The following is a 24,288-nucleotide window of genomic DNA, read 5'->3' on the forward strand; positions in this document are numbered from 1 at the left end:
GTGCAGCAGTTATGGTCTTAATAATTTAAATAAAACCTTGTTTTGTCTCAAACAACACAAATTTGAAAACATTCAAGAAGCAAAAACAGAACATGTGCTATAGATATTTAGATTTCAATAAAATTATTATGCAAATAATTGAATGAACACAGAAGAAATCTAAGAGTGAAACATAGATATTGTAATGAAAGTGTGGTGCTGAGGTTTGTGGTTTGGCATATCAAATCTACCCTTGCTCTGTATAATGTCCGACCAGCCTGCAGCAAACCTCCACTCATCCCAGTGTACACACACACACACACACACACACACACACACACACACACACACACACACACACACACACACACACACACACACAAACACACAAACATACACACGGCCAAGTGACAGAAATAGCAGACGGTTTTCACCCTGCTGAGATGAAGCAGCTGGTCTCACTTAAGATACTTCACCCATCATCCCAGTTGTTCATGTGAGCAAGGCAAATACAATGACTTCCTATGAAACATCATCTCAGACACCAATGACTTGTACATATGGCTACAGTCAATTTAGACACTTCCAAAAAAAAAAACAACAGAGATGGAAATGCAATTTTTAAACACATGAATTATGTTTCTATCTTTGTTGCCACAGTTTTGGAAGTACCCTTTTCTGTTCCAAAGAAGGTGGTGTCTCAATACTTTTGTCCATATAGTGTATGGACAAGTAATTGCTGTTTGGTGATGAGTTTTTGGCTCAAGGTCTGCATTTAAAGTCACACCAGAGGACTTGGTTTTACCAGATTAGTCAAGTTCTTCCACACTGACTGAATTAATAGTTTCTTTTTGAACCGTAATACACAGATGCATAGTCATGTTAGAATAAAAAAGGGTGTTGTCCAAACTGTTGCTATAAAATTGAAAGCACACAATCCCCTAGAATATAATTATATGCTTAAAAATTAAGGTTTGCACTCATGGAAATTACTAAAGTAGTCAAACCTGTTCATTAGAAGGAGGTCTCCCAATACTTTTGGCAATATAGCGTATATAAACAGTACCTTGCAAAAGTATTCATACCCCTTGATTTTTTTTTTTTTTTTTTACATTTTATGTTGCAGCCTTATGTTAAACTGCTTTAAATTACTATTTTTACCCACATCAAACTACACTCCATACACCATAATGACAAAGCACAAACCAGGTTTGTAACTACTTTGCACAAGTACTCATACCCTTTTCTGGACCACTTCAAATTTAGTTTATGAGCATTCATATCGCTTGTAGATGTTACTACAATTCGAGTGACGTTAACCTGTGGCAAATTAATTTGAATGAGTATGATTTAGAAAGGCACACACCTCTCAATAAAAGACCTTACAGCTGAAAATGCATATCAGAGCAAAAACCAAGCCCTGTGGTCAAAAGAACAGCCTGTAGAGCTCAGAGACAGGACTGCGTCAAGACACACATCTGGGGAAGAGTTCAGAAGAAATTCAACTGCATTGAAGGGTTACAGAAGCATGTAGCCTTCGTTTCCATTAATGGAAGAAGTTTGAAACAACCAGGACTCTTCCTAGAGCTGGCCTCCTGGCCAAACTGAGCAATTGTTGGAGAAGGGCTTTGGTTAGACTAGTGACCAAGAAGCAGATGGTGACTCTAGTTGAGCTCCATTAGCATATATGCAGATGAGAGAAACTTACAGAAGGACAAACATCACTGCAACACTCCACCAATCTAGTCTTCATGGCATGCAAACACACTTTTCAACAATTTGCATCAAAGCACCTAAAGAACTCTGGTCTGATGAACCTCAATTCCAAGCATCACGTTCGGAGGAAACCAGGCACTTCTACTCTACTCAGAAAACTTAGTCCAGAGCATTCAGAACCTCAGACTAGGCAGAAGGTTCACCTTCCAACAGGACAATGACCTAAAGCGCACAGCAATGGACAACTCTGTGAATGTCCTCGAGTGGCCCATGCACAGCCTGAGCTTGAACCCAGTCAAACATTTTTGGAGAAACCTGAAAATGTCTGCCAGCCCCCATCCAAGCTGACAGAGCTTGAGAAGTAAAGACATAAAGAGAAGAATGGCAGATGTTTGCCAAATGCAGATGTGCAAAGCTTGTTGTATCATACCAGAAAGACTTGAGGCTGTAAAGGTGCTTCAACTAAATACCACGTTAAGGGTATGAACTTATTTCAGTTTTTTTAATTTTAATAAATTTGCAAAGTTGTCACAAATCTGTTTTTTTGCTTTGTCATTATGGTGTATAGAGTGTAGATTGATGTGAAAAAAAAAACAGATTAACATAAGACTGCAACATAAAACAAAATGAAAGGGTTTGAATACTTTTGCAAGGCACTATTTATGTGTGTGTGTCTTTGTACGTACATAAAAAAAATGATTCATGTACATTATATGGAGTTTAGATTGATCGACTGCTGAATTAGCTCTGGGTCCCTGTAATCATTTACCATGGTAAACAGGATACAAAGGTCAGGTATACATGCAGTGACACTAATTACACTGTAAGGAAAACAGACTTTGTAGAAAACCCATGTAAATCATTTTACTACACTAACATGAACACCACCACGAAGCATTTTGCAATATATATACAATATTTATTTAAAAACACAACAAATAAGAAATGATAACCATCACATAGTCCACAAATATTGTGGAGGCAGTGTGAACACAGTTACAGGGAGCTGGTGAAAAGAAATCAGAGAAATAGTTTCTTGCTTAATATATTAAAATAGGGATTTGTGATAAAACAAAGAAAGATGCTTTAAGTGCTGAGCAGAAACAGACAATCCAAAGTTCTGGGTATAAGACCCTTCTTATACCATTATTGTAATACAAAATGCCAATTGATATCATTATAGAGTCATAAGGAAGTAGAAAATTACAGACCAGGCCAAAAGATGATGTTTTCTACAGTAAATCTGTCGATTAAAGCATGTTTTTCCAACCCTGTATGACTTTCTTTCTTCCGTAGAATGTAAAAGAAGATATTTTAAAGAATATTTCAACAGTTCTGTCTATAAAATGAAAGTCAACATGATGGTGAGTAACACTTTAACCTAAGATCCACTGCAGATGTTTACTACACAGTGCAAAATAGAGTATACTATTCACCATTACTTGAGAACTGCTGAAACTGAGGACGATATTCAGTAACACATTCATTTGTCTGAGGTTATCTGTGAATATGCTACATAATTACTCCATCTTTTTGGTAATCGCTAATAAAAAAAAATAAGAGTCCCAGATCTCCTGCACCCTCAGAGAAGAGGCCACACGCTGTTCCACCACCGTTCACTGCAACCCAGCGCTCTCATCGCACCGTTTTCCATCCACAACTGCCGAAATCATCAAGAGGAAGATCCATCCTTCTTTTCCTGTAAGGTGTGATGGCTAAATAAAGTAGTCTCTATCTCTCGGCCTCCATGATGATACTAGCATGCTCAGCAGAGGCTTGCTGAGTTACAGCTACCGGCCAGCCTGGTGGCGGCGATTGCGGCATGAGCTGACCTGGAGTCCATCGTCCCTGATGACCAGGGGTTGCTGGAGGGCTCATGGCCCAATTGGTGTGAGGAGCTGGCGACGTAGCCATAGAAGCGATAGGACTGCTGTTGCCGAAACTCTCTGAGGCCTTAAGACGAGAGAACATTGCTAGGGCGTCTGGGAAGTTGGGAGGCGTCGCTGGTGTGTTGGCTGGAGTGCACATCTGGAAACAAAGACAGAGCTTGTTTAAAACTGGTACGGGTAATGCATTGTTTAACTCACAGCTGTCAGTTTCATGAAGCAGATGTTTACAAGCATTTCCAGCAAGAGAGTCATTTTCTGAAACATGGAAGTGTAGGAAGTTGCTTCAAGTTACTAGTGACTGAGGTTGTAGACCTTTGGACAAACAGGACATGATACAATAATCATTGGCCACCTCTCCTGAATAAACACCAGAGCTGATGCACTGACACAAATGTTACTATAGCAACGTTTAGTCTTTCAGAGGCCAGCTTTAAGAAGATAATCAGTGAAAAACAACACTCTGACGTCTTTTGTGACATGGTGTGCTCCTGTTGTTAAAAACAAATTATAATTTAAAGAAAACCTGTGTTTTGTAACGCAACACTGCAGTCAAATATTGTTTCGTAATGAATGCTAAAGGTGTATACATTAGTACATATTACTTTTATTCAGCAAGGGTGAGTTAAATTGATCAAAAGTGACGGTAAAAACATTTATGTTACAAAAGTGAGACAAAAAAGCTGTTCTTTTGTTCAAAATTATGAAGCCTGTTAATGTTTTCAACATTCATAGTGATAAAAATGTTTCTTGAATGGCAAATCAACATATTAGAATGATTTCTGAAGGATCACGTGACACTGAAGACTGGAGTAATTAGGCAGAAAATTCAGCTTTGCATCACATGAATAAATAACACTTTAAAACATATACTACCTGTCAAGTTTTTGAACAGTAAGACTTTGTTTTTTGTTTTGTTTTTTTAATAAGCCTCTTCTGCTCACCAAGCCAGCATTTATTTGATCTGAAGTACAGCAAAAACAGTAAAAATATATACAAAATTTACTGTTTAATAAAACAGCTTTCTATTTGCATATAGTTTAAAAAAATCATTACTCCAGTCTTCAGTGTCATATGATCCTTTAGAAATAATTCTATAATACTGAATTGCTGTTCGATTTTTATTATTCTTATCATCAATATTTAAAACAGATGAGTACTTTTTTTTAGGATGCTTTAAATTGATTAAAAGTGATGATAAAGTAATTTATAATGTTACAAAAGATTTCTATTTCAGATAAATGCTGTTCTTCTGAATTTATTTATAAAAGAAACCTGGAAAAAAATCTACTCAGCTGTTTTCAACAAAATAATAATTTAGTTTTTGAACAGCAAATCAGAATATTAGAATGATTTCTGAAGGATCATGTGACTGGAGTAATGATGCTAAAAATTCAGCTTGGAAATCACAGGAATGGATTACATTTTAAAATACATTCAAAATAGAAAAATGTTATTTTAAATAGTACAAATATTTCATAATCTTACTGTTTTTGCTGTACTTTGGATCAAATAAAGGCAGGCTTGGCAGACTTCTTTGAAAAAGCATTTAAAAACTTGTAGTTTATTAAAACAGAAAACTTTTTTACTGTTTAAATAAAGCCTGGGTGACTTTTTTCAATGTTATACCTGATATAACGCTACTATAACTGATTCTCTCCTGATTTCCTAAACAGCTGTGTTAGTTTCTTATATCACACCACAATATCTTTCTTCCAACATAATAAAATCATTTGAGCACAAAAGAATTTCAAGACTATTTATTTGGTAATAGTTACGTAATAAGTAAGATAATATACATTCAGTTTATCACTGAGTTCATTAAAAGCAATTATTTCACTCAGCAGCACAAATACGCATTATGGTTTAGTTTAGTTTCTATAGCTCCCAGACATACTTGTCCATTGACAGTCATTCAAAAGTGGTCATGTCTGACAAAATATTTTGCAATATGATATGTAAATCACAAGTGGATCAAAAAATAGCTTGTGAACACCAGAAATTAAGTTTAACCAACCGCACTAAAAATCTCTTACCCTGTGACATCCTTTTACTGTTAAACTATGACAACTAATGAGATCTTGAAACTGAAAGCTGAATATGTGAAAGTCTATTCCTTTTAAAAAACTTACTAAAACAATACTCTATCATTCGAAAGTGTAACTTGTCTCTACTTTCCAGTCACAAGTCAAATCACACACGGATCGTTCTTACAGCAACAACATTACCCATAGAGTGTTTTCACAACACATTAATCGGCCATATTGGTGGCACTGAATGTAAACAATGCCACTGAACCAAACAAACTTGTATATTTTGCTGATTATTTCTGCTGAAAATGGTCAATTGTTGTCATGTTTTGGGTGTACTAATCAGTCAGACTGGGAAAAACATTTGGAGTACCATAGACTGCCAAAACTTATCAAGAGGAAGAGTTTAAAAAACTGTCTGAGGAACAAAAAGCATTTGTGGTTGGCCAAACTGAACCAGGATTTCCAGGGAAAGAATTGTGACAACTTTGTGTTTGTTCTTATCATTTCCAGTCAGGTAGGTGAAATATTACACTAATATCTTAATTAATACTACTAGTTAACTTCAGTTTGTCAAAATACCACACCCTTTCCTGCTTACTAAGTCCTTCTCTATATGATTTAGCAGCTTCCACGTGTTTTTGCAATGGTTTAGACATCATAAACTAGCAGTAATACATTAACCGTGCAATTCATGTTGTTGTTTACATCTGAGTATTGCCGATATGGCCGCACATCTGACCAAATCGTGAGGTAAGTGATTATTTGTATAATTATTTTTGGGGTCATTGTCATGTTTTTTTGCTTAGATGTACTGTATATGTTTAGACACTGGCGGTACATGAAGGAAATGTATTGTTAGTAACTAACTATAAAAGCAGTCAATGGCATGACGCTGGTGACGTCACCCATAAGGGTGCGACCCGCTCCCTCAAAAGAATAAAACTTCTGTTTCTAAAATACTGATATGAGTCTCAGTCTCGTGTGGCCGTTCTGTACATCATTTAAATATTTCATCATTTTATCTACGTTCATTTCATGAAGTAAACTTCTCACTTAGCGAAAAGTACGTGCACTTTAAGTGAGAGTCAAACGAGGTGCTTTCCAAGGGTTAACTAAATTTGATTCGCTTTGCATGTGACCGGTAGTATTACAACTTCTGAGTATTTCCAAACAAATCCTTTTAATTTCAAATATCCGCTAAAAATTAAAAAAAAAATCGCTTAAGTCACTGAGGTTTTGAACTTGCTACAGTGAGTCCCTATCGTACTGTTCTTATTGTTTTAGTACCGGTGTAAACAGCGCCGTGTCAAGCGCATGTTCTCTCTTTTTCCTGGAATTGCCCTCCCCCCACAACTTTGGACACGTTTGCAAAAACGCAAGCCCCATGAGTCTAGATTATTTTATCGTAATAAAACCTAACACGTTTAATTAACTACCTACGGGAGACTATATGTGCCTAAAAGACAAAGTTGCGAATTGTAAAAGGCATAAATGTAGCCTTCGCTAGAAACATGTCAGCCTGTGTTTATTTTTGTCTGACTCGTGGTTTCAACATGGCGGAAGTCATCATAACTGATATTAAAAACTATCAGGGCACAATAATAAACGACAAACAATTATACTCACCATTTGATGGCTGTAGGGAATATTAGCCTCTTGGAAAAATGTACTGAGAGCAGTCTGCAACAGCATAAAAGAGTTATAAGTAATTCATAAAAATACTCGAGGAAGTGAGCAAATGTGTATTTAAGAGCTTTGAACACAACATAACATTGAATATAACTTTATAGACTTTTTATTTTGCTGAAGCCAATATTGAATCCCGTTTAAAATTATTTAATATGCATTTCAGTGTCTTGTTAATTTAGATTAACTGTTCTGCTTGGTGCAATCAGCTTGTCTCGCATGATTATAAATCCTCAATTATAAAATCTCACGCGTTAAATAATTTAAAAGTTCATTCTAGTGATTTGTGTAAATTTTTTTTTACTGTGCCACAAGACTGTTTTGATGTGCCCTAACAAACAAACAAACATACCTCAAACTGCCAGTGTGAAGCTTGTAGAAGCTGCTTTGCTTGATCTGCCGCACATCCGGCTGTAAGAACAAACTGATTTATCATAACTTGATGCCTTAGTTCGTCCATATTTAGTTCAGAAACCTGTGTGATTTCGTCAGTTCCAAGTTTCAGCTTGCAGTCTTTCAAAAACGCCGCACTCAAACATCAACTTGTCGACTGGAAACAAAAAATGTTGTGAGTTGAATCGTCCCAATTAGCGCCCACTGTTGGACAGCTGCGGTGAGAGGCAAAGAGGAACTCTGGGATTTGTAGGCCAGTGTGCAGAAACGAGAGCCTAGGACTTGCTATTAATAACAAGACAGGTACAGTTGCAATCCAAAATATTCAACCCCCTTGACTGGCAAAACATTTTTTGCAAAGAACAAAATTATATGAATTTTAGGAAAACAATTCAACAAGGCATTGAAGAAAGATTATTATATACCTTTGAGTGATTCTGAGAATGTAAAGTTATATATTCTAAAATTATCAAATTTGGTGCAGGATGTTTTATTCTTTATAGCCTCCAATAAACGCTGCTTGTAAGCACTTACAAGCTTCTGTCACCTCTGCAATCTTGGTTTACTTAAAAATGATTATTCTTTGGTTTTCACATTGATATGGCTTTTATCAAATTCAACCACATATTTTCAATAAGAATTAAATCTGGAGACTGAACAAACCACTCAAGAACATTCCACGACCAAACTCTACACTATTAAAAATAAAGGTGCTTCAAAAGGTTCTTCAAGCGAACCATTTTTGGTTCCACAAAGAACCATTCAGTTAAAGAACTATTTTTACCTTTTTATAATCTGAAGAACCTTATTTGCCACAAAGAACCTTTTGTGAAACAGAAAGGTTTTTCAGATGTTAAAGGTTCTTTTTGGAACCATTTAGACAAAAAGGTTCTTCTATGGCATCGTGAAGCACCTTTATTTTTAAGAGTGTAGCCTGAACCAAGCTTAAGTAAATTTGGATGTATACTTTGGGATGGCTGTCTCGCAGGAAAGTCCATTGATCATCAGCTTCAGTCTCTGCACCAAAGGCATCACAATTCTTGGAAAAGTGCTTGATACTTCAAAGAAACATGATTTCCTTTACACAGTCATAATTCCCACTTCCTGTTACAGCAAAACAGTGTTTGACAATGGAGATGGTGTTCTTCTGCTCATAAGCTTTGCCTTTTTTGCACCAGACATACCGTTGATCCATGGGTCCAAAAAGAGTTTGGTACAGTTTGGTAATCACTCTATAAAACATTCTTCCAAAACAACACAGGTCTATCCAAATGAATTTGAGAATGTTCAAGTCAGGCTATTTTTTCTTCTTTTTGGTCAAGATTGGTATTTGGCAAGATGCCTCAACATGAAGGCCCTACTTGTCTAGTGTTCTTAGTTTTTTCTCATTTGAGTCTTGGAAATCTTCGTAGACTTTCTAATAAAATAAAACTATTTCTAATATAACAAACTATTATAGCTTAAACCTACATTTGTCTATATTTTTTATTTATTGGTTTATTTAGATTGGGACAGAAAATCATGATTCCAGCCAGAAGAAGCTGAAAAATATGAATTATAAATAAAGATTATAGCATATGCTAATTGGCATCTTTAGGCTTCTCTTTGGAATAAAATAATTTAAAAAAGTCAAAATAATAACAACAATAAATTATCTATTTTAAGGTTACTCTCAACCCTGGCAACATATAATTAAAAGAAAATAAAACAATTAATTAAACAGCTCTAATTTATTTTAAACCAACGCTTAACCATCATTGTAAAATGCGTTACGCTCTTAAAAATAAAGGTGCTTCACAACGCCATAGAAGAAGCTTTTTTGTCTAAATGGTTCCATGAAGAACCTTTAACATCTGAATAACCTATCTGTTACAACAAAAAATGTGGCAAAAGTAGGGTTCTTTACATTATAAAAAGGTTAAAAAAGGCATGGTTCTTTAAAGAACCTTTGACAGAATGGTTCTTTGTGGAACCAAAAATGGTTCTTCTATGGAATCGCTGCAAAGAACCTTTTAAGTGTCTTTATTTTGTCATGTTCTGTTTTAATTTTAATTGGTAACATGTTCCAGACATGGTAGTCCTTACGGACAAAGCTGTTTGTTCATGTGAAATCTATCTTGTCTACTATAGCATTAAAGAAAAAAAAAACTATATTAAATGAAATAAATGTTACATTTGCAATAGTTATATTTGAAGAAAGCACGTAATTTGTGCCCAAAATAAGCCCTAGTTGAAATAGTAAAATCCATGTTTGTTGTAATTTGTAATTATTCACAGATTGTGAAAATGAAAACATTAAATACAACTAGAACGTTGAATATTTGTTAGATATAGTTTTATTTACCATTTGTTCTCATATTTAATGTGTTTTGTGTAAAGTCATGGTATAATATAAAACTGTTCTGATGTCTTTGCTATTTTAATTCATAGTGTAATAATTGTATTACAACAAGTTAGGGTCAGACATGATAATAAATATTAATTATAATAATAATTATAATAATAACATGAAACCCACATTTTTTATTTATTTATAAATTACAAGTGTGATTTCAATTAGATTTTGACTACTGAACAAGGATAAGTCCATCCACTCCAATAAATATGGTAATTTTACCATAACTATAAGCAATGCATCACTGCTGCCATCATATTCCAGATCGTTCATGTTACCAAAAATGTATTAGTGTCTATGTCCCAGTGAGATGACAAATGAAGCTTGTGTTCTCTTCACTAGATGAAAACAGACTTCTCATGGTCAGCTCAGCCAATCGCAGAAGCCTGTGCTCTTTTGATTGGACGAGCACACACTTCTCGTGACTAGCTCTGCCAATCACGTGGTGATAAGCTACAACCCTCTCGGGGTCGCCTCGCAACAACGATTTCCTTGTGTTGTGTTTTCACGAAGAACACGGCTATTATAATATTTAGAGAAAACACCACGGACAAAATTATCCGTAGGGCTTTTATCTTTCCTCATATAATTTACTTTTGTGTGTTTATGCGCCTGTTTACCGCTTGTTTTATTGAGTAACGTTACCAGTTCGTGACAGGCAAGGCGAACTAACTAAGCTAGATGCTGGCTTGCTAGTCAGTTAGCCAGTGTGTCAAGACTCATCCAGCTGACTGAACTGAACTGAACAGAACATAATACGACTGTACGAGACACATCTGATCCGATTCAGAAGAGAAATGTCGTTCAAAGACATGTCATGTTAATCTGAACGCTTTGTCGTTTCGGAGCCGTTGCTGTTATAACGCGGCTAGGGTTAAGTTAGCTGGTTAGCTGACTTAAACAGCTGTGTTCCTGTTGTCGTAACAGCTACACATTTAATAACCAACAATCGTTTTTAATAATCGGACTGTGTTGGAAAAATGGGTTCAATTCTGAGTCGAAGAATTGCTGGTGTTGAGGACATCGACATCCAGGCCAATTCTGCATACAGATATCCTCCAAAATCAGGTAAGATGGACTGTTATGATACAAGGCGACGTTGATGTGCGTAAAGATAAGCTTTCATTTTAAACAATCATCTAACAAGTTAGCCAATTCATTACTGTCAACAGATTGATTAAATGATGTAGTTAAAATACATATGAAACAGGATCAGTAAGTACAAATTGAAATACCAGCGTAAACGATGCCAAAATGGCAAAGGATGTCTTCACTGATGTTGTTGTTCTGTATTTAATTAGAGGTGTCAGATTGGATAATTACTATTTTCTTTCTCTAAGGAAACTATTTTGCCAGCCATTTTTTCATGGGAGGAGAAAAGTTTGACACTCCTCATCCAGAAGGTTACCTTTTTGGGGAGAACATGGATCTCAATTTTCTTGGTAACCGCCCAGTGCAGGTACATCTGAATTTTTATGATTGTGTTGTCAGCTTTGAAACTTGGTTTTATAGTTCTTCAGCAGTTGTTGTCTCTTTTTTTATTAATTCTTGTGTTGGCTTTCGACATATAAAAATGTATTTTTCTGATAAATGAAAATGTTTTTTATTTTTGTGCTGGTACCTTCCACAGTTTCCATATGTTACTCCAGCACCTCATGAGCCGGTGAAGACATTGAGAAGTCTTGTCAACATCAGAAAAGACTCATTACGATTGGTCAGGTACTGACTCAGGATTGCTATATGAAATCTAATCATTCAGATTGTGAGAACAAATGATCTCGGTTGGTGCTGCATGTACACTAGCAGACAAAAGTTTTTTAATGTCTGTTCTGCTCACCAAGCCTACATGTATTTGATCCAAAGTACAGCAAAAACGGTAACATTTTGAAATATTTTTACTATTTAAAATAGCTGTTTTGTATTTGAATATTTTTTTAAATGTAATTTATTCTGTATTTAATCTAAATCTGTGATTTCAAAGCTGCATTTTTAGCGTCATCATTACTCCAGTCTTCAGTGTTACATGATCCTTGTTTAGAAATCATAATATTCTGATTTGCTGCTCAAAAAACATTTATTATTTTTATTATTTTGAAAACAGCTGAGTAAAATGTTTTCAGGTTTCTTTGATCAATAGAAAGTTCAGAAGAGCAGCATTTATCTGAAATAGAAATCTTTTGTAACGTCATAAATGACTTTTTGATCACTTTTTAAGCAATTTAAAGCATATAAATAAAAGTTGTAATTTCTTTTGTTTATTATTTTATTATACTTACTCCAAGCTTTTGAAGAATCCTGAAAAAATGTACTCAACTGTATTAAATGTTGATGATGATAATAAAAAATGTGTCCTGAACAGCAAATCAGCACGTTAGAATGATTTCAGAAGGATCATGTGACACTGAAGACTGGAGTAATGATGCTAAAAATTCAGCTTTGAAATCACAGGAATAAATAAAACATATTCAAATAGAAAGCAGTTTTTTTTTAATAGTAAAAATATTTCCCAATATTACTTTTGCTGTATTTTTGATCAAATAAATGTAGGCTTGGTGAGCAGAAGAGAATTCTTAAAAAAATCAAAAACTTTTGACTGGTAATATAGTCACTTTTATTCTGTTTTTGATGTATTTGCTTTAGAGTAATTTTACATTTTCAATGTTAATTTGTGTGATTGTAGGTATAAAGACGAAGCTGATACTCCTACTGATGAAGGAGCAAAACCAAGGGCTTTATATGGAGTAGAGTTCACCTTTGACTCTGATGCACGAGTGGCCATCACTATCTATTGCCAGGCTTTTGAGGAGTTCTCCAATGGGATGGCAATGTAAGGACAGTTACACATTTACTGTTGCTTAAACAGTTATATTGCTATAAAATGAAAGTAGTGACAGATCATACGTTTCAGTGTACATTTTTACTTATTTATATATGTAACGTAATAAGATGTGGCCATTGCAGATGAACGTGAGCTTGCAAGGGTAGATTTAAGTGCTCTAAATGATTAAAGAAGTCCTTTTTACTAGAAGGTCCAGTTATGGCATTTTAAGTAAACAAGGTCAAAAACTAAAAAAGCAAGCAAAAAACATTCACATTGACAAACTGTTTACAATGTGATCAGTACCAATCTGAAAATGTATTGACTATCATCTGAACTGTGTAAATGGCATTATATGAACATTGTTTTGATATTTATGCACTGACAGTATATTTGTCTTCTTAAGATACAGCCCAAAAACCCCTGCATTGGTCTCCGAAACCGTATATTACAAGAAAGGGGTTAGCCAGCAGTTTACCCTGCCATCCTTTAAGATCGATTTCGCTGAATGGAAGGAAGAAGATGTAAGTATCTGTAGTCTAGTTCAGTGCTGTCTCTCTCTTCTGATGGTCAAATCCATACTGGTTTCTAAAATATTGATTTGGCCTCTCTGCATTATTAGTTTTCACATAATGAAATGCAAGATCAAGCGAATCCAATAAAATTAAACTGACCTGATGTTGGAAAATGTATATTATTTGACCTCACTTATGCATTTCCTCTTTTTGTTTTTTAGCTGAACTTTGATTTGGACAGAGGTGTTTTTCCCATGGTGATTCAGGCTGTGGTTGATGAAGGAGACGGTATGTTGTCAAGACTTCATTACAGTAGAAGAGTTTAAAAGATTAAAGGATTTGCTCTAACACGTCGTCACATCAGAAATGTCAATAAATCTCTTGGCACACTACACTGCTGATGCTTGATGTTGGTTGGAAAGGATGTGATTATTGCTCAACATTTTGTCATGCTGTGTCTGTAGAGCACAGTGTTTCCTAAATATTTCAAAAGAGAACCAATCAGTGTGTTTGTTTAATTGCAATCATTTATTTCAGATTGTTTGGGACACGCGCATGTACTGCTTGCAGCATTTGAAAGAGTGAGCTGAGTCTGTCATATTCACAATTTCTGAAGTTCTTATTTGTAGCAGTTGTGTATTTGTGTGTCATGTTTTTTTTTATATTTACAGCATGTTGATGGCAGTTTCTCCGTCAAACCTTTGAAGCAGAAACAAATAGTGAGTCTTAAAGATTTCCATATTGTCCCGTTTGTAACATTGTTCTATATTAAGTACCAAGTAGAGATGGGAATGTGTTTATAATATATTTTTCCTAAATATCTGCTTTTACACCACAGGTGGACCGTGTCAGTTACTTGTTACAGGAGATTTATGGAATTGAGAACAAGAACAATCAAGAGACAAAGGTGAAAAGCTGATTGTTGTTCGTTATTTTCTATATATTTATATAGGTCTCAGTATTATTATTAATGGAGAATCTAATTGATTTTTCTCCCCAGCCATCTGATGATGAGAACAGCGATAACAGCAATGAGTGTGTGGTGTGTCTGTCGGATCTGCGGGACACTCTGATTTTGCCCTGTAGGCACTTGTGTCTGTGTAACTCCTGCGCTGATACTCTACGCTACCAGGCCAACAACTGCCCGATCTGCCGATTGCGTATGTACCTGCAGTTGAAGAGATAGTCCACCTAAAAATGAAAATTCTGTCATCCAGGGTTCGTACAAGGTCCTTGAAGTACTTGAATTTAACTTTTTGAAATTGAAGGTCTGCAAAACCCTTGAAAATAACAATTTTCCTTAAGAGATACTTGAAAAGTGATTGCGTTATTGAAAGACAGTTTATCTATGAAATAAGCATTTAATTTTCTCAGTAAGCACGTCTTTTCATGCAAAATTAAAAAAATATATACTTTTTCACTTATTTCAGTTAATGTCATAAAACTTAGCCAGTAGTAGTACTGACAGTGCCAGGTAAACATGGCTGAAGATGTAAAAAGCGGAACAGATAAACTGAATCAATTTGGTGATTTGATTATTCATTTCAAAAGATTCACTAGCAAAAACTAGATCAAGTTAAAAGAGCCATTCATTTTCGAATTTTGACATCATTTGTATTTTTTATTTATTTTTTATTTTTTAAAGCACGTATAGTGGTGGGTGAAACGGAGCTTTTCGACTCTGAATCAGTTAAACCATTGCGTCACAAAATTTAGATCAGGACTTCAAATCGTGAATCATTTCATTTATATCAGGACAGCAGGTTAGTGAATCATTTGACTTAGATCTTAACTTTGTGTATCATAAATAATGTGATTTAGATCGGGACTTCAAATCGCAAATCATTTTATTTAGATCAAGATTTTAAATCACAAATCATTAGATTTAGATCAGGACTTCAAATCGCAAATCATTTGATTTAGATCGGGACTGTGGAGCAAGTTTGTGAATCATTTGACTTAGGAACTTTGCGTTTCATGAATAAATGGATTTAGATCGGGACTTTGGAGCAGGTTCGTAAATCATTTAACTTGGATCGGAACTTTGCGTATCATAAATAATTTGATTTAGAACAGGACTTCAAATCATGAATCATTTGATTTAGATCAGGACTGCGAAGCGGATTTGTAAATCATTTCATTAATTGAATGATTCGCGCTCCAGGTCATGACATGAAATGATAGTTTGCGAATCATTGTTCAGATGGGGACGTTGGAGAAAAGATCTGAATCATTTGACTTAGATCGGTGCTTCGTGTATTATGAATAATTTGATTTAGATCGGGACTTCAAATCGTGAATATTTTTATTTCGATCTGGACTTCAATTTGCAAATCATTTGATTTTGATCGGGATTTTGGAACTTTGGTTAATGAATCATTTGACTTGGAGCATATCACGAATCATTTGATTTAGATCAGGACTTCAAATCGCGAATCATTTGATTTAGATCGGGGCTTTAGAGTGAATTTATAAATCATTTGACTTAGGAACATTGCATATTACAAATAATTTGATTCAAATCGCAAATCATTTAATTTAAAGTGGGATTTTAGAGCGGATTCATGAATCATTTGAATTAGATCAAAACTTCATGTATCACAAATAATTTGATTTAAATCAGGACTTAAAATCGTGGATCATTTGACTTAGATTGTGACTTCGGAGCGGGTTTGTCAATCGTTTCAGGAATTGAATGATTCGCGCTCCATGCTCCAAGTCATGACCTGAAATTATAGTTTGAGAATTAATATTTAGATCGGGATGTTGGAGAGCAGAACGCGAATCATTTGATTTAGATCAGAACTGATTCAGATCCTGACCTGAAATTATGTTTCACAAATCATTGTTCAAATTTCGGAGCGGGTTCGCAAATCTTTTTTTCGGACTTCTTTTTTTTTATTAAACAATAGAAAACATCAAATCAAAGAAAAAGTCATTTCATTTTACAGTATCTGTACGAATCCTGGTTATCACTTACTTCTGTGGAAAACAAAAGAAGATGTTCTGAAGAGTGCTGATAACGAAATGGTTTCAGTTGTCGTTCACTTCCACTGTATTTTTTTTCGACCATAGAATGGAAGTCAATGGGAACTGAAACTCCTTTGTTACCCACATTCATCAAAATATCTTCTTTTCAGTTACACAAAAGAAAGCAGTTCCTACAGGTTTAAAATATGTTATGCTTGAGGAGTAAATTAGGCCATAATTTTTATTCTTGGGTGAACTATCAGTTTAACAGACCCACAGTTGTGTATCATTTAAGTAACATCCTAACAAGCCTGTGAAGAAGTTTTGAAGTGCCTTTTTTGTCTGTCTCCAGCGTTTCGAGCTCTTCTTCAGATTCGAGCTGTAAGAAAGAAGCCTGGAGCGCTTTCTCCTGTTTCCTTCAGCCCAGTGCTAGCTCAGAGCATGGATCATGATGAGCACTCAGTATGACACACATCTATCTGTGTTTGCTCTAAACAAGACAACATGGCATCCCTCTTTGTTCTTATTGTTTTGTCCATTTCCTCAGAGCTCAGACTCAGTTCCCCCTGGCTTTGAGCCCATCTCGTTGCTGGAGGCTTTGAATGGTCTTGGTGCCGTGTCCCCCGGCCTTCCATCTGCACCTCTGTATGATGAAATCAACTTCTCTGGGAGCCTGAGTGGAGAAAGCAGGCAACTCAGCTCACCTGACCACTCTGGAGACAGCGGCGGACAGAAGAGCAAAGTCAGCAAGTCACCGGACAGGTAAACAAGCAATTGGGCCTAACAACATTGTGTGGATATGTACACTACCATTCAAAAGTTTGGGAATGCTAAGAGTTTCCAAATGTTTTTAAAAAAGTCTCTTGGTCTCACCAAGGCTGCCTTTATTTGGTAAAACAATACCGTAAAAACAGTAATTTAATAAAATATTATTGCAATTCAAAATAACAGATTTCTATTGGAATAGGTTTTAAATATAATTTATTCCTGCGAGGTAAATCTAAATTTTCAGCATCATTACTCAAGTCATCAGTGTCACATGATCCTTCATTTGCTTCGCAGGAAATGTTTCTTATCAATGTTGAAAACAGTTGTGCTGATTCATATTTTTGTGGAAATGGTGATACATTTTTTTCTGGATCCCTGTGATCAAAAGAACAGAGTTTATTTTGAATAGAAATCTTTAAAAGATTATACACTTAATTTAATACTATAGATCCTTGCTGAATAAAATGATCAATTTATTAAAATTTCCGACTTTTGAATGGAAGTGTATCTTTAAAAAAATGTCAACTGTCATGTAAACATGACGTTAAAATTTTCTTTCACCTTGAACTCATCCTGCACTGCACATATGTTGTACTAGCAAACAGGAAATGTGTTAACAGGAATTAAAATAGCACTTGTCAAACTATTTCATGGGCTTGGTAACATGGCTTTCAAAAATGAAATAATGCTTTTAGCTGATCTCAAGTGAGACTTTTTGGTAAGTGACCTTTGCGTTCTTGTGACTGTGTAATAATAGCTGAATGGCCAGTCAAGAATTGAACTTCCTGCATTAGCCAGTCTATGTGTCACAGCAAGAGGTCATAAGCTTCTCCTTTCCATAAATCAGAATAATGACTCCGCTTGCCCTTTTCAGTACATCCTGTTGACATTGTAGCAATAAGGAAAATATGCTCAGTATCTCAGGAAGCATGCATATGTTGACTCATAGTCTCTCTTCCTGTTTTAACTAGAAGTGGACATTTCAAATAATTTGTTGAGAGATCGAACACAAAAGGATTGACTGATTACTTGACAAAGGAAATAGTCAAGTAAGACAATTAAATAGTCAAAAAATGATATGAATAGAAAAAATAACTGAATGAAATTTGTTTATATATTAATAAACACATCACGATTCAAAAGAAACCATAAAACACTCATCTGACATAGAGTGGAAAAGTAGGTGCCCATAATTAGGGTAATGCACATAAAACCAGTCATAAGGGTCATTTTTGATACAACTGTTTGAAAATCTGCAATATGAGGGTGCAAAAAAATCCAAATACTGAGAAAATCACCTTTTAAATTGTTCAAATGTAGTTCTTAGCAATGCATATAACTAATCAAAAATTAAAATGGTACAAAAAATCATCATGAAACATGATCTTTCCTTAATATCCTAAAGATTAAAAGAAAAAAATATATATATTTTTGACCCATACAATGTATTTTGGGCTATTGCTACAAATATACCTGTGCTACCTAAGAGTTTTGTTGTCCAGGGTCACATACAAAACTATTATCTATATAAAAGCGATTGCATTTTTATTATGTCACATGCTTATAATATAAAAAACAAATGGTAAAAGTTTGATCCTGGTAATCACATTGACTGCTGTGGAAAAAATGTGGCCTCATGACATAAAGGTTGCAGGGACACAGACACCTCTCTGAAGTGTCAGTTTTTTTGTAGCAGCTTTTGTTCTCTTTCCACCATAAAAGCAGATTCCCATCCTGTGGGACCCAGGACACTAACAAGATTATACAGAATAGAATCAAAACACTTCCTACTTCAACACTGCTCATCACACCAGTATCACAAGTCCACAGCGCCACCTAGTGCATTTAGTTGTAATGGTAAAAAGAAAAACACAGGCTCAAACATTGAATAGTGTTTGTTGTAGTAGACTTAATTAGTGCATCATCCCTACTCCTGACAATCTGTGTGTTTACAGCACTCTACGCTCTCCATCATCACCCATTCAGGAGGAGGATGAAGAAAAACTGTCTGAGATGTCTGATGCACAAGCTCACATGCTACTTTCCAGCAGTCCTGCCCCCACTGAGGTCAGCAGCACGGTTCATATAACATCTTACACATGGTCTTCTTGATGGGTTTGCACATTTCTCATGTTCTTTACTTTCTTTGTGTTGTCAGGGTACGGCTGGGGAAGACGCCGCTGATTCACTGTCTCCAGAAGATGGTGAGTGACTCCACTGTTATTACAGGAGTGATGGCATGATTTTTTAAAAATGATTTTAATATGTTCCTTAAGGTTTACTTATGTTAATAAAGTTTCTTGCACTTTATTAAAAAAAATATGTGGAGAAATTACTATTTTCAACCCTCATTCTGACCCTCTGTCTAAAACGTCCTGTTTGAAGGAGCGGGTCCTTTAAAGGAGAAGTTAACTTCCAAAACAAAAATTTACAGACAATTTACTCACCCCCTTGTCATCCAAGATGTTCATATTTTTCTTTCTTCAGTTGTAAAGAAATTGTTTTTGAGGAAAATATTATAGGATTTCTCTCCATATAGTGGATTTCTACGGTGTCCCTGAGTTTGAACTTCCAAAATGCAGTTTCAATGCAGTTTCAAAGGCTCTAAACAATCCCAGCTGAGGAAGAAGGGTTTTATCTAGCAAAACGATCAGTTATTTTCCACAACTCTGTGTATTCTGGTTTAAGACAGTTAGGGTAGGTAAAAATTTTTCTCCTCCAACTTCAAAATCATCCTATATCTCTGCAGAAGTACCGACCCAGTGTTTACAAAGTGAACATGCAAAGATGATTAAACATCAGTTTTTCGACTTACCCTAACTGTCATAAAACAGAATACCCAGAGTTGATGCAGAGCTAGACAAGACTAGCATTTGAGGTTAAAAAGTATATAAATCTTAATTAAAATTTTTTTTTTTTTTTTTTTTTTTTTAGAAAATAAATAACCAGTTGTTTTGCTAGATAATACCCCTTCTTCTTTGGTTGGGATTGGATGAGTTTAGAGCCCTTTGAAGCTGCATTTAAACTGCATTTTGAAAGTTGAAATTTGGGGGCACCACAGAAGTCCACTATATGGAGAGAAATCCTGAAATGTTTTCCTCAAAAAACATGATTTCTTTACGAATTAAGAAAGAAAGACATGAATATCTTGGATGACAAGGGGACGAGTAAATTCTTTGTATATTTTTGTTCTGGAAGTGAACTTATCCTTTAAGGCTTGTTAGGAATCGGCCACTATTATGATTGGCTAACGTCATTGTATAGGAAACAGTATCAATGCCCCCTCGCTATAGCATGTGAGTGTTTTGACAACATGATTAAAAAAACAAAACAAGAAATGGTCATTTCCAGACAAAGTATTATGAAATAATTTACTTACCATTTGTGATGCAGCTGCATTCAGATCTAGTACTGCTTCATCTTTCAACAAATGTTTCTTTGTGAACTCTCAGTAACATTGTGCCTCGTTTACAAAACAGAATCCCATTAAAAAATAAACTATCCACTTGTTGCTTATGCTGGGATCCTTCTGATGTTTGTGCAAAGACGTGAACAACCCGTTTACACTGTATGTGTCAAAGCGAACGTTCTTTCAACCCATTTGTTCAACTGATGGCTCAAGCATGTGGACTGTGTAAGAAAGTGAATGTGCATCTTTATACTGTATCCAGTGTTGACAAGATAGCAGCAGTGATTGTAATTTCGATTTGCTTTTGACGTGACGCGACACTCGCATTCAGTGTATTTAAGTGATCAGCCATTAAGCTACTAAATGGCAGTGGGTGGGGTCTATTGTGAGAAGATGTTTATTCATCGATGCCTTGCTCTGGAGGCATTGTTTATGCAATGTTTTATGCAAACGAGCCATTTTTTGAGCTTGCTTAAATGCTTTGCTTTTAATAAGGTGGATATTTTAAGCTATGAAACTTGCAGGATGTTTTAATAGTACAAATAATCAAGGAAACTTTTTTTTAGACTTTAATGTCTAGAAATAGAAAAATAAAACTGCTATATTACAAATATTTAAACAAGTGGACAACGTAAGATACTAAAACTGCTAGTGTCGTGTGTGCATTAATATTATAGACATTTTATCACAGAAGAAGAATTTGTAATTTCTGCTTTTGTTTCCATTGTTTGTAACTCTAAACAGAGGATCAACTGAATTTGGAGGAAGAGGCGATGAATGACTGCAGCAGTGAGCACAGCAGCTTTACCAAAACTGAAAGTGACCCACCTGGAGACCTGTCCCTCCCCGGTGAGCGCACATCCGGACACAAAAGCCCATTGTGCATGCTTCAAATGTGCCCTTTACAGAGACATTATTGTCTTGAGTGTGGGTGTGCATTCGTCGAACAACATTGTTCATTCTTACTCTCTTGCAAGTTGACAAACGCTGTGTTTCCGGCTCTCGGTCATTCAGCTTATCTAACCTGTGTGCCATTTATTCCTTGACTTCCTTTCCCTGCCTTCCTGTCTTCTCTCGTGGCCTTGCTCTGGGCAGCTCTAGGTCCTGATTCCTGCTCTATTGGCATGGAAGAGTAATGGGTATGTAGGCTTCTGTGTCCTTCTCTCGGCTGTTCCTCCATGTTCTTGTTCTCAGTGCCATGCAAACCTATCCAACTTTTTCCTCAATGCGGAAGTAAGCCTATGGGTGAGGCTTCCAGTTCATTATCTGCTATAGTGAAAGAACAAGAAGAATAACAGCGTGCAGTAAACAGTAACTGTTTGCACTACAAACCAGTGTGTTTATAATTAAGATAATACATTAAAATAATATGCTAAGACACACCAATTGGCAATAATAAGCAGCAAAACAAGCTGCTTTGTACAGCTAAAAATAGTTGGATGTGGATGAGACCGGAAGGCACACCCATAAATTTTCCAAATTGCCGCACCCGCTCTTACAGGAAGAAAAAGGTGGATACGGCACAAAAAGTTCTTCAGTTTCCAGTTGTACTGGTTTAATCAATCACTAAATTGTGTAAAAAGTGCCTAAATTTATAAAATATGCCATGTGATATTTGTGTGGACTAGTTTTTAACTGCAGTGTTTCTCATTTCTGTAGGATTGTCTGGCTCAACTGAAAGTCTGAACACTCAGAGTACCTGTTGCTCCAGCCAGCCGCTTCTGGGTCCCTCAAGCCATTTGCACATGGACGATGATGAACTGGATGTTTAACCCTGCCCATCTCCTTCTTTGTACAGCTCAACGTTGGACTTCAGTGCAGTCCCATTTCAGTATTCCACTTTGAATATGATTGACTCTTGTTCCAGGCCTTTTGTTTTCGAACACAACTGGCTGAGGCTGATGAGCTTCTTCATATCTCTTGTGCTTGGTTTTTAGGGCTGCATTTTATCAAGTTGCTTACTTAAAGGGTTCGTTCACCCAAAAATAAAAATTCTGTTATTAATTAATAACACTCGTGCTGTTTCAAACCTGTAAGACCTTTGTTCATCTCCAGAACACAAATTAAGATATTTTTGATGAAATCTGACAGCTTTCTGACCCTGCATAGACAGCAACACAACTGACACGTTCAAGACCAAGAAAGCTAGTAAGGACATTGATAAAATAGTCCATGTGATATCAGTGGTTCAACCGTAATCTTGTGAAGCAACAAGAATACTTTTTGAATGCAAAGAAGAAAAAAAAAACTTTTATTCATTTATTCGACCTTGAAAATGTCAGTTGCATCGCTGTCTATGCAGGTTAAGAAAGCTCTCAGGTTGAATAACAAATACCTTAATTTGTGTTCCAAAGATGAATGAAGGTCTTGGGGGTTTGGAACGTCATGTGGATGAGTAATTAATAACAGAAATTTCATTTTTTAATTTAATTCGTCCAAAATGATCACTCTTACATTCTTCACTCTGCATTATTATCTTTCTTTCATGAATCACTAAAGAAGTTTGGCATTTTGTCCAATCAGCTCTTTTCCATTCCGTAAAAGTGAAAGTTGATTTTAAAGTACTTTATAAGCTCCACAAACCAGTAAAATACAACTATTAGTCCATATGTGACCTTGGAACAGTAGCACAGGTATATTTGTAGCAAAAGCCAACAATGCATTGTATGGGTTAAAATAATCAAATTTTCTTTTATGCTAAAAATTATTAGGATATTAAGATGATGTTCCATGAAGATATTTTGTACATTTCCTACCATAAATATATCAAAACATAATTTTTGATCAGTAACATGCATTGCTAAGAACTTTATTTGGACAACTTTAAAGGTGACCTTTTTTTTGCAACCTTAGATTCCAGATGTTCAAATAGTTGCATCTCAGCCAAATATTGTCCTATGCTAACAAACCATACATCAGTGGAAAGCTTATTTATCAGCTTTCAGATGATGTGTAAATCTCCATTTAAAAAAAATTATCCTTACGACTAGTTTTGTGCTTCAGGGTCACATATTTCATATGAAGTAATCAAGATTTCAGAAGCCATAAGACATAATTGTGATGAACAGTCCAAACTCTAAACCATCTAATAATTACAAAATGCCTTCATGATCTACTTTTGGAGCTTCACAGTCCACCTTTTCATGGATAAATAAATCATTCAGGGTTCGAATGATTTACATTTGTAAAATGGTAGATATTTTTTGCAGGTGAAGTTCCTTCTGATTTGTGGATACACTCTTAAAATTAAAATGTTTTTAATTGGCATCTATTGATCTATAAAGAACTTTTAACATCCAAGGAACCTTGCTTTTGCACAAAATGTTCTTCATAGTGGAAAAAAAAGGTTTTCTAGATGAATAAAATGTAGTTTTATGAACTGTTCTTTAAGGAAACCTTGATTTTTTTTTTTTAAGAGTGTAGTTGAGTGTGAAGCAGGTAATTTTAGTGCTTGGTTATGTAATGCTTTAATCCGGGACTTGATTATAACACTAATAAACATATAGCAGCTTATTAAGATTAATAGACAAAGCACATTTCAATAAAAGTCATTTCAGGATATCCGTATGAGTAAACTTAACAGTGGTACGTCAACAAATGATCGTGTTAACCTAATGAGTGAGTAATACAAAAATAATTGTGCGCATTTGAAATGTTTTTAGTAAGTGCTTAAATGTCCTGAACTTATTTTTGTGTCAGAAAGCACTTCTGAATAAATAT

At 35.4% G+C, this 24,288-nt stretch overlaps 2 protein-coding genes across 3 annotated transcripts; one reads left to right on the plus strand and one right to left on the minus strand.

The window, feature by feature from the left end:
* Positions 1-2,602: 2,602 nt before the first annotated feature.
* Positions 2,603-7,875, minus strand: ubald1b (UBA-like domain containing 1b). Its single transcript, XM_073833250.1, has 3 exons — positions 7,653-7,875; positions 7,241-7,294; positions 2,603-3,723 (listed from the first exon to the last, which is right to left on the minus strand). The coding sequence occupies exons 1-3, from the start codon at positions 7,758-7,760 to the stop codon at positions 3,427-3,429; spliced, it is 459 nt and encodes a 152-aa protein (XP_073689351.1). The 5' UTR covers positions 7,761-7,875; the 3' UTR covers positions 2,603-3,426.
* A 2,666-nt stretch (positions 7,876-10,541) lies between these two features.
* mgrn1b (mahogunin, ring finger 1b) lies at positions 10,542-23,950 on the plus strand. 2 transcript variants are annotated; one of them, XM_073833409.1, is made up of 17 exons: positions 10,542-11,156; positions 11,429-11,547; positions 11,719-11,807; positions 12,769-12,915; positions 13,313-13,430; positions 13,643-13,709; positions 13,959-14,002; positions 14,093-14,140; positions 14,260-14,328; positions 14,422-14,581; positions 16,744-16,853; positions 16,939-17,153; positions 19,115-19,226; positions 19,318-19,363; positions 21,313-21,417; positions 21,664-21,707; positions 22,228-23,950. In XM_073833409.1, exons 1-16 carry the CDS (start codon positions 11,069-11,071, stop codon positions 21,702-21,704), a joined length of 1,578 nt encoding a protein of 525 aa, XP_073689510.1. In that variant the 5' UTR covers positions 10,542-11,068; the 3' UTR covers positions 21,705-21,707; positions 22,228-23,950. The 2 variants fall into 2 exon arrangements, with proteins under 2 accessions (XP_073689510.1, XP_073689446.1); XM_073833345.1 differs by lacking the exon at positions 21,664-21,707.
* Positions 23,951-24,288: the final 338 nt, after the last annotated feature.

This window comes from Garra rufa, chromosome 1 (assembly GCF_049309525.1).
Source record: "Garra rufa chromosome 1, GarRuf1.0, whole genome shotgun sequence".
Lineage (NCBI taxonomy): Eukaryota > Metazoa > Chordata > Actinopteri > Cypriniformes > Cyprinidae > Garra > Garra rufa.

What these genes read in the sequence shown, in the direction of transcription:
- ubald1b (XM_073833250.1), bottom strand. Translation starts at nt 7,760, where the DNA reads ATGGACGAACTAAGGCATCAAGTTATGATAAATCAGTTTGTTCTTACA. An exon ending in CTTCACACTGGCAGTTTGAG is followed by an intron (nt 7,295 to 7,652) that starts GTATGTTTGTTT and finishes ATGCTGTTGCAG; the next exon opens with ACTGCTCTCAGTACATTTTT. An exon ending in TTCCCTACAGCCATCAAATG is followed by an intron (nt 3,724 to 7,240) that starts GTGAGTATAATT and finishes CTTTGTTTCCAG; the next exon opens with ATGTGCACTCCAGCCAACAC.
- mgrn1b (XM_073833345.1), top strand. Translation starts at nt 11,069, where the DNA reads ATGGGTTCAATTCTGAGTCGAAGAATTGCTGGTGTTGAGGACATCGAC. An exon ending in CTGCCCGATCTGCCGATTGC is followed by an intron (nt 14,582 to 16,743) that starts GTATGTACCTGC and finishes GTCTGTCTCCAG; the next exon opens with CGTTTCGAGCTCTTCTTCAG. An exon ending in GTCAGCAAGTCACCGGACAG is followed by an intron (nt 17,154 to 19,114) that starts GTAAACAAGCAA and finishes GTGTGTTTACAG; the next exon opens with CACTCTACGCTCTCCATCAT.